This window comes from Ammospiza nelsoni, chromosome 11 (genome assembly GCF_027579445.1).
Source record: "Ammospiza nelsoni isolate bAmmNel1 chromosome 11, bAmmNel1.pri, whole genome shotgun sequence".
In the NCBI taxonomy this organism is placed as follows: Eukaryota; Metazoa; Chordata; class Aves; order Passeriformes; family Passerellidae; genus Ammospiza; species Ammospiza nelsoni.
In genome coordinates, this window is record NC_080643.1 from 6,801,756 (window position 1) to 6,812,087 (window position 10,332).

Consider the following 10,332-nt stretch of genomic DNA (forward strand, 5'->3'; position numbering starts at 1 on the left):
TGATGGAGGGAACATGCTCCAGCACCAGCAGTGTTTGCTGTGTGAGGTCAGGAAAGACAAATTCAAAGATATTTAATAAACAGATGGAGAGACGTCAAGAAAAGCAAAATGAGAAGTAGATGAACGCAGGCCAGAGTCAGACACGACTTCCACACCATCCTGGATGAACTACAGCTGAAACTAGGGCTGTTTAGGGCCCCCATTATTTACCTTCTACTTGTTCTGAGCCACAAGCTTTGGTGTAACACATTTGAACTCCTTTCTGAAACTACAAAGGCTACAAACCCACTTTTTCCTGTGAAAATTCCCCTTTGAGGTCTGTGTCCTTCCCCTGTGCTCAAACACCCTCAGGCCCTTCCTAGGCCTGTTCAGCCTTGAGGAGAGACAACTGAGAGGGCTCCTCATCAACGTCTGCCAGTGTCTGCAGGGAGGATGCCAGGAAGATGAGCCAGGCTCTGCTCAGTGCTGCCAAGCAAGAGGACAAGAGACAACGGGCACCAAGTGATGCACGGGAGGTTCCACCTGAAAATGAGGAAAAACTTTCCTGTGCAGTGACTGCACACAGGAACAGATTGTCCAGAGGGGCTGCGGAGTCTCCCTCACTGGAAACATTCCAGAATTACCTGAACACAGCCCTGCACCATGTGCTCCAGGATCACAGAATGGTTTTGGTTGGAAGGGCATTTTGAAGATCACCCAGTTCTAACCCTTGCCGTGCAAAGGAACACCTTCCACTACACCAGGAGCCCCTTCCAGCCTGGCTTTGGACACTTCCAGGGGTGGGGCAGCCACTTTCCCTGGGTAACCTGTGGCTGTGACTGTGATTTAGAGGCCGTTTCTGTGTTTAGTTGTGTCCCCATGTCGCTCTCTGTGTTTGTTTGTGTCCCCATGTCGCCGTGTCCGTACCAGGCCCGTCCCGCCGCTCTCCGCCAGGGGCCGCCGCTCTCCTCCCGCCGCCGGGGTCCTCCGCGCCGCCAGGGGGCGCCTCGCGGCGGAAGCCCGGGGCCGCTTCCGCCGGTCGCGGCTGAGTCACTGGGCCGCGCCGCCTCCCGCTGCCCAGCGCTGCCCGTCCTGCCGAGCCCCGGCCCCGCGGCCCCCGTCCCGCCGCCGCCATGCCGCTGGAGAACCTGGAGGAGGAGGGGCTGCCCAAGAACCCCGACCTCCGCATCGCCCAGCTCCGCTTCCTGCTCAGCCTGCGGCCCCGCGCGCCCGACCCCGCCGCGCGCGACGAGCTGATGGCGGCGGTGCGGCTGCACAGTGAGTGGGGCCCGGGGGAGGCTGTGTGTGTGTGTGTGGGTTTGTCTGTCTGTCTGTCTACCCGCCGGCCCGGCTCCCACCGTGTGTCCGTGTGACCGCCCGTGCTCGTCGGTCCGGTTGTGTACACGTTCCCCCTCAGTTCGGCATCGCTGTGACTCCCCCGGGGCAGCCCGAGGGCCCCGTCCCCAGCTCCGAGCGCTCTTCCATCTTCTGGGACTGCCAGAGCTGGAGCTGAGCTCCGCGGGCTGCTGTGCTCACAGCGGGATAGAGAGAGTCACAGAACGTCCTGAGCTGGAAGGGACCCACAAGGATCATCAAAGTCCAACTCCTGGTCCCGCACAGGATGCTCCGCTCTGCGTGAGGGCATTGTCCAAGGGCTCCATGAGCTCTGCCCTGGGGAGCCTGTTCAGTGCCCGACCACCCTCTGGGGCAAGAACCTTCTCCTGATATCCAGCTGAAACCTCCCTTGACACAGCTCCATGCTGTTTACTCAGCTCCTGTCAGGGCTTTCCAGAAAGCTGAGATCAGCTCCTGACCCTCCACTTGGTCTCATGAGGAAGTTTTAGACAACTTTGAGATCTCCCCTCAGTCTCCTCTAGGCTGAACACACCAAATTCCCTCAGCTTCTCCTTATACACCCCTCCCAGACCCTTCATCATCTTCATGTCCCTCCTTTGGATGCCTTTTAACAGTTTAATGTCTTTCTGGTATTGTGGTGCCCAAAACTGCCCCCAGAAGTAGAAGTGAGGCCACCCCAGTGCAAGGTACAGAAAGTGCAGATGAGGTCAGTGAAAGGAAGGCCTGCAGAAGCAGGGGCTGTGCTGTGTCTGGGTTCAGCAGGTACCTGGTCACAGAAGGGACATCTCTGGTGTTGACAGTCCCGTTGTCCTTTTAGGAACAAACACACTCTCGTTGCAGCAGTGAACAGCAGAACCCTTCCTGCCTCTCTTTCAGACATGGCTCCATACTACGAAGCCCTGTGCAAGTCTCTGGAGTGGCAGATGGACACGGATCTGCTGAACAAAATGAAGAAAGCCAATGAGGAGGAGCTGAAACGTCTTGACAACGAATTAGAGGATGCAGAAAAGATCCTGGGGGAGAGCGAAATCCGGGATGCAATGATGGCCAAGGCTGAGTACCTGTGCAGGATTGGGGACAAGGTTGGTGACAGCAGAGGCTTTATGGACTCCTAGAAAACACTGCATGGGAACCCTGCTGGCTGGGCAGGTCCCAGTGAGCACTGGGGGACTTGCAGAGCATTTTCTCTATGGCACAGGTCACACGTGACTGGCAGGTAGGGGAGAGTCTTACTGAAATATAAATTATCTAGAAACAAAACAGTCCTTGAAAGAAAACTTTTTTCTTGACAATGAGAAAAGTTTGCAGACACCTTTATTTACTTTCCTTACACCTTTAGACTTTTCCAAGCTATTTAGATTGTGCAGCTGAATTTCAAGTTACAGAGTAGATTTTCATACTCTTTTGCTTTAAAAGATACATAAGGAACAGCTTTTCTAACTTGATTTAAACTTGGATACATTAAGATTATTCCGAATGCATAATGTCGAAATTACAACTACCAGTGGGAGACAATACATGTTCTTACAACAGGTATTTTGTGAATGTTCTGGGTGCTTTTAACATTCTTACAGTAGCAAATTGTGTTTTGCCAGGAGGGAGCTCTGACTGCATTCCGCAAGACTTACGACAAAACTGTGGCCTTGGGACATCGCCTGGATATCGTGTTCTATCTGCTCAGGATTGGCTTGTTTTACATGGACAATGACCTCATCACTAGGAACATTGAAAAGGCAAAAAGGTACTGCTGGGGTTGTCTGAGTGCACTAAAGCATTTTGGAAACAAGCTGTAAAAGAAGGAATGGAAGATAAATACTTTTTTGTGCAGAAATGACTGGGACTGGTTGTGTGAGGCAGTCAGAGTGATGGGTGGGTGTTACTTTGTTTTAGAGGACTTCCTGCTCCTGGATTTTTTTTATGGGGGCAAGAGAAAGGTTTAAGATTTTGTGGTATGTGTTTTCTAGCAGCTGGCTCATTTGTATTTGCAGCCCAGCTCCCACTCCTTCTTGCGGTGTGGCTGCTCCCAGTGGCACCCAGCTGGCTGTGTAAAGAGGGAGCTTTTCCTCTCAAAGCAAGAGTGCTATGGTGTGTTTTGGTGCCACTGGTAGCTTCAGTGTCTCTGTGCTCCCAATGTTTTGAACCTCAGCAGTTCCTGTAGAAAGCTGTGGTTCCATTCTTTCTGCTGCTGCCATGAGACACCAAGGCAGAGGAGGTTCCCACTTCCCTTGTTCCTTGGGCAGGGATATTTTGTGTTGCCTTCTCAGCAGTTTTGTCTCATCCCTGCCCTTCTTACAGCCACATCGGTTTTGTGCAATCCTTAAAAAGAGGCAACCTGAATCTTTTTTTCTGTGCTGCAGCTTTGATTTTAGCAGCAAAGGCAGTGGAAATCTGTTGCCACAGTCCAGGCTGACAGTAATATTTACCTATACTTTCACAGAGACTCTTGTCACAGCTGAAGAGGCTGTAAACTTTTCCTTTCAGCTAAAACTTGCACTGTGGAAAAGCCTCTGGCCTCTCCTGTCCCAAGGAAGCCACTTTCCAACACCAACAGGTGTACAAAGCCTGGGCTGTTTCAGCAAGCTCTAACATAAACCAAGTTATCACCTCTCTAATCTCATGGTATCAGTTGATTTGTATTTGTTTCATATAACTTATTACATGACACATTTACATAAGTAAATATTCTTTGTTCTGTTTTAAGTCTAATAGAAGAAGGAGGAGACTGGGACAGAAGAAACCGTCTCAAGGTGTACCAGGGCCTTTACTGTGTAGCCATTCGGGACTTCAAACAAGCAGCAGAGCTGTTCCTTGATACAGTTTCCACATTTACCTCCTATGAACTGATGGATTACAAAACCTTTGTAACATACACTGTCTATGTCAGCATGATTGCCCTGGACAGGCCTGACCTGAGGGAGAAGGTAAGGGGAGCATGTGGAGCCCTGCTGCAAACTGACAGAGCCTTAACCTGTTCATCTGGAGGCTGAAGGGGATGGTGGTTAAAGATGTGTGTTTGTTGCAGGTGATTAAAGGAGCAGAGATCCTGGAAGCCTTGCACAGTTTGCCAGCTGTACGGCAGTACCTGTTCTCTCTCTATGAATGTCGTTATGCAGCCTTTTTCCAGTCCCTAGGTAAGGCTGGGTTCTGTCCCTCAGCACTGTTTCAGATCATACACAACTTTTGTGGAGTAGCTACAGTCTAAAACTAGAGCTATGTACAGAAAAAATTACCTGTAGAGATTTTTTTAACAGTAATCTAAAATTTTCTGCTTTGATTTTTCAAACAAAGAAAGACAAATTTCTCATCCAACTAGCCTTGTGAAAGGTCACATCTCATTAGGTGAAAAAGCACTTTGAAAATGGCTATGAAACAGCATCTTACCTGAAGAGCCAGATCAGGAAAGATTTGAAAGCTTTCTGTGTAAAAGGGGGACAGCAAAGAAAAGCTCTTCAGAAAACCCTCATTCTTGCCAGTTCTCAGACTGCTTGTTTTTCTTCTGTGAGAGAATACAAGAAAATGAGATATTTAGAAAAATAAAGGAAGAGCCCTTGATTTTGTGGAAAACTAGGCCTGATGAGACTGAGTTAAAGGGCAGCATCTTCCTATTGCCAGCCTCATCCCAAGCTGAGAACCGATGCTGAGAAGGAAAAAAGGTCACTTCAGTGCCTGGAAATCCTTGTAACTAATTTAAGAGCTAGTAGCAGAAAATTAATGTTGTGTCCTTATACAGGTGTGGGTAACAATGTTTCTTGAAGGAGTTACATACCAGGTTCTGCTTGTTACCCAGCTCTGCAGGCAGCCGGTCCAGCTCTTGCCTTCAGAGAGGTGCTCTCTCCCCTGAAAGAAGGATGCTGTGCATTTTTACAGGCTCCCATTAGCTCTGCCACAATATTGTTTGCATGTTCTTACACTCCTGGTTGCAGAACTGATACAGATTACATGAATTTACTTCTCTTAGTGCAGAATCCCTTTCATATCCTGAGGAGTGCAAGAATACAACATAGTTATGGTCGCACTTAATAACTGGTGCCGTGTCTTTTATTTACATAACTGATATATGACATTTCTTAGAAGTTACTGACGTTTTTTATTTATTTTGCTTCTTTCTTTCTCTTCTCAGCTATTGTAGAGCAGGAGATGAAGAAAGACTGGCTGTTTGCACCCCACTACCGATACTACGTGCGGGAAATGCGGATCCACGCCTACAGCCAGCTCCTCGAGTCCTACCGCTCCCTGACGCTAGGGTACATGGCAGAGGCCTTTGGAGTCAGTGTAGAATTCATAGATCAGTAAGTTCTTGGCCTTTCCCAGTTCATAGACATCTCCCTTTATACCTTTTAAATATTTTTGGTGATCTCATTGCAAGTAAAAATCTTTGTTCGCTTGTATTCTAAATATGCCAAGGTACGTTTCTATGGAAGAGTGTGAGAAGCTGGTATTTTATATTAATTATAATAATATTTTTTTTATATTGCTGTATTTATTGACCTCAACATGCTATGGAACTTTAGATTTTAGACAGCTTCGTTCACAGTTATGCAAAAACTGAGCTGTTCCAGCTTTGGGGATCTGCACATTTTTTGTACTCTGCCAGTCTCCTTCTCTCATTTTCCTTGGTTTCTGTTATGTGGACAGGATCTGATGTTTTTCACTTAAATTAAGCATACTCTGCAGTTCCAATTTGAAATTATTTTCTAGAATAAAACCAACAGATTTAGATCATGGTAAGAACTAAGTGGTGAGTGAAGTAAGAAACTGACTTTTACTCTGTGTACATGAAGCACATTATTTTCAAATGCCTTCACAAGAGTTATTCTTGTTTCAGAGAGGTTTCAGATTTTCTAGAAAAGAAAACTTACAGAAATATGAAAGTGCTTGAAATATTCAGAAATTAGTGTTTCAAGAGAAACCAAATACCATTTAATTCAAAAGTAATTTTTTTAAAATCATACTAATGCTTATGTTTCCTGTAATTTATTATGAGTTGTAACTTACCTTACTGTTGAACACAGGAATATTTTCTTCTACCATCAGTTGTATAGACCACCTGTGTTGCCAATTGTTTGATTAAACAAAACAATAATAATAAATTTTTTAAAAATTAAACATTATTGAGATACTTTTCTAATTAATTGACTGGCTTAAAGATATTTACCTCAGGATAAATTCCAAATAGCCACTCTGCTTTACTGCTGCCTTTGGATTTGAAGAGTAGTTGATACAAAGCTCAGTGATAAGTTTCACTAACTCAACTGCAACACTTTGGCCTGAGGAGAAGAACTAAGAGGTTTTGTGTTCAGGTCACTAAAATGATTATTTTTGGGTGCAGTGTGCAAGCCTTAATAAGATGAGGATGCATAAGATACCTGATGAAGATCCATAGGCTGTTGCTTCAGAAATACAGTGTGGTATAACAGCAGTTTCAGTGCTCTTAGGTCTACAAGTCCCTGGTGAAACAGGATTTAACTAACTTTTTTTCTTTATTTAGGGAGCTTTCAAGATTTATTGCAGCTGGGAGATTGCACTGCAAAATAGATAAAGTAAATGAGATTGTAGAAACAAACAGGTATGTGACAATTCCTGGAGGTTGTTTTTAACAGACCAGTTGAATTCTATATATTCTGATGACATTTACTATAGAAATGTTTAATGCTTTGGTATAAATCATGTTCTCAGTTCTAACCCCCTGTTTTTTTCCCCCATGATTCCTAGGCCTGATAGCAAGAATTGGCAGTACCAAGAAACCATCAAGAAAGGAGATTTGCTGCTAAACAGAATTCAGAAACTTTCCCGAGTAATTAATATGTAATTTTTTTAATGCAAGGGAATGCAAAATTTAGATGTTTAAAACGTTTTGGAAGTAACCTATAAATATATTGCATAACTTGGTATACTGTAGGGAAAAAAATAACTAGCAAGAAAGGTAGTGTTTTTACTTTCCATTTCATTATGTACACACTGTTCTGTTCTGGTGTATGGAACCCAGTTCATTTATTAAATGTATGATACCGTTGGTGATCTCTTGTAACAGACTTTGTTCCTTTCCTTGCCTGTATATCCAGTGTTCATGTTGAACAGCAAAGCAGGTTCACAGCCTGTGAACACAGAGAGCTCATGGCCACTTTATGCTTGCTGTTTTAAGACTTTCATATTGGAATCAGGGGTGAAAACAATCAGTTCCATAATAGTAAAGTGGCTAAAAATTGTAGTGAAGAGTGCACCCTGTCCAGACAGGAGGGAGTCTTGCAATGACGGGATTACAGCTTAAGGGAGAAGGAATAAGGATGAAAGTGATTGGGGTGAAGCAATGATACAGCCACAGAAACTGCAGGACTAAAACTTTAGGAACAGCTGGAACAGAAGTAGCCTCTCTCTTTAAACTATTCTTTTGCAAGCTGTTGAAAAGGAAGCCAGCATGTGAGCAAAGCATTACATTTGTAATTACTGCCTGAGTTAGATCTGCAGATGTCAGTGATGGTGGGAGCTGTGGAAAGGCCTGCTGCAGTCTGGCAGAGCTGATCAGGTTCTGCAGGGGTTACAGTTCCTTTCCTCCCAGCTGCTGAGGAATGAATGTGTCACTAGGCTGCTGCCATGCTGATGACACATGGTACCTGCCTCCAGCAGCAGCTGCTTACCCTGCTGGCCTGCCTTGAGGGGTTTTCTCCCTCCTCCCAAAGAAGTCCTGTGAGTTCTGTGAGCTTTTGATGCCACTGCATTTGGAACATTTACAGCCTGTGTGCATTGCAGCTTCAGTGCTGGAAGGAACCCCAGCAGGTAGGTGTACCAAAGAGCAATCCTAGCATTTGGAAGCTACTGTGTCACAGACAGGACTTGCAATTTCCCCTGCCCAGCCCTCCCATTGCAAGGTCCCAGAGGTCTCCTGTCCTGGAATTGCTGCTGCCTGCCTGAGGTTGGAACCCTTGGTGCTGTGGGGGCATTTCTATTCTCTGATGAACTTTTCTGAAACCCAAAATACAACCTCATGATTTTGGGGTATTTTACTACTTACTGGATGCTGTTTTGGTTGTTTCCCCCTCCAAGAAGCAGCTATTTAGCCAGAGTTTAAAGATTTACATTTCAGATAGTACTAATTAGAAAAAAATTCTGATCTTTCTTCAGAGTTATAAACAAGAACTCTAGTTTACCATGTGTTCAGCTCTGAGTCTGTGTTTCCTGTGTTCACACAGATACCATTTCCTATTAAGTTTTAATTGATAAAAGCCAATATTCAGACTTTTCAGACCTGCAATAAGCTCTCTTGTTTTTCTCCATTTGTTCCATGCCAGATAAGTAGAGCTAGCTAGGAAGGCTTTAATCAGTCTGACTTTTGGAAATATCTCCACCTTCCATAGGTGCAGGTGTGAAGCCTGTCAGAAAACCATACTGTCTTCATGCCTTCACTGACTTGAGGAATTTCTATTTGGTGCATAAATAAATTTACCTTTCCAGCATATTTATACATGAAGTGACCTTAATTAACTGCATCAAAGTTTCCATTCAGCATATGTATTGCCATATATTTCTTTTAACTGTAAATTAAAGGGAATAGAAACCCACTCAAGAAAAATCAGGCTAAAAGAGGCTTCATGTGTTCCAGAGAAATCTTGCTGCTTTCTTAGTGTAGGTAAGAGCAGCAGAAAAAAAATAGAAATCCCTACTCTGTGGAAAATAAAAGCATTGCTAAAGAGTTTTAGTGCTCTAAGATACTTGCAGAGCTATCAATCATTTTATCTTAACTGTGGCCATCATCCTGTGGGAGCCAAGCACTTCAGAATCTGGTGTTCTCTGCTCAGGTGGGTGAAAAATAATGTTCCAAACAGAAGTACACAATCCTACTACAGCAAAGACCCCCCCTTTAAAGATCCCAATTGCCTGCACATTTCCTGGTGCCAGCCTACATTGTGTAAAAGAGGATCCAGGGAGAGCCTGGAGATCTTCTGGACAGAGATTTTTGTGCCATGGCCTGGCAGGAAAGAGTCACAGCAATTTTAGCTGAACCTTTCAAGGCTTTGTGCAGCAGTTCAGCCTGTAAGCCATGCCAAATAGTGGTGGGATAAAATCCTGGGAAAGGTGAAAGGCAGCACCTCCTGAAGCCCACAGCTGGAGACACACAGTTTAGCCAGCATGGCAGTTCACACTGTTCTCCTGGAACAAAAAGAGAAGTAATCTGATATACACCTTTTCCAAAGAGGGAATGCTGAGGGGTCCAGGGTGGTCAGACCTTGAGGAGATCAAGGGCATAATTTTGTCTATTCTGTTGTTTTAAAATGCCTTCTTCCATCTCTATGTCAAATCAGAAGCATTAGAATTTTTACTTCCTGAAGTAATTTCAAGTTAATTTTTACTGTCCCGTGATCATGTTAGTGTTATATTCTGTTTATCTGATCTCATAATTTCCCTTTATTTAACTCTGATTGTGAGCAGCACTCCAGACACAGGCCTTCATGCCTTGCTTTTGACACCTTTCCATGGATTTATAGTCCACATGCCAAAGTTGTACATTCTCTCTTGTAATTTAAGCTTGGGCAGTTCCTTGAGCTAATGCCATTCTCCAATTTCGCTTTGCAAGGCTGACTTGACCCTCTCTACAAGGTAGCCAGAACCAGACAGAGATTTCAAACCTCAGCTTGAACTTCTCTTTGCAATTCAATGGTGGGAGAGCAGGTGGGAAGGGCAGGAGATGGGGTGGTTTAGGATTTGTTAGTAAAACTGTGCTACAAAACAGTTGAAATGTCATTTCTGTGCAGTTTCTGGCTCACCTGCCAACACCTCTGGTGCTTCTCTCGCTGAACACCAGGCTCCAGAACTCAAGGTCCAGCCTTGCAGGCCAGGGACAGGGCACTGGCTTTAGGAAAAGTCACCCGTCATGGACAGGAAAGGACTCAGGTGAAGGGACCTAAACTGCAAAATGGACAACAAAAAACTCTCAGCATTGTCAGAGACCACCAAACCCAAGCAGCAACACAGTCCCTGCTGATGCTGAAAAAAACTCTTTTG

General features: G+C 44.9%; 1 protein-coding gene across 1 annotated transcript; it reads left to right on the forward strand.

Moving 5' to 3' along the window:
- The first annotated feature begins 1,021 nt into the window (after window positions 1–1,021).
- PSMD6 (proteasome 26S subunit, non-ATPase 6) lies at window positions 1,022–7,363 on the forward strand. Its single transcript, XM_059480056.1, has 8 exons — window positions 1,022–1,257; window positions 2,212–2,417; window positions 2,931–3,076; window positions 4,037–4,256; window positions 4,358–4,466; window positions 5,456–5,624; window positions 6,824–6,901; window positions 7,048–7,363. The coding sequence occupies exons 1-8, from the start codon at window positions 1,113–1,115 to the stop codon at window positions 7,142–7,144; spliced, it is 1,170 nt and encodes a 389-aa protein (XP_059336039.1). The 5' UTR covers window positions 1,022–1,112; the 3' UTR covers window positions 7,145–7,363.
- Window positions 7,364–10,332: the final 2,969 nt, after the last annotated feature.

Coding starts and splice junctions, on each gene's coding strand:
- PSMD6 (XM_059480056.1), top strand. CDS start 1,113: ATGCCGCTGGAGAACCTGGAGGAGGAGGGGCTGCCCAAGAACCCCGAC. Junction 3,077..4,036: donor AACATTGAAAAGGCAAAAAG/GTACTGCTGGGG, acceptor TTCTGTTTTAAG/TCTAATAGAAGAAGGAGGAG. Junction 4,467..5,455: donor AGCCTTTTTCCAGTCCCTAG/GTAAGGCTGGGT, acceptor TTCTCTTCTCAG/CTATTGTAGAGCAGGAGATG.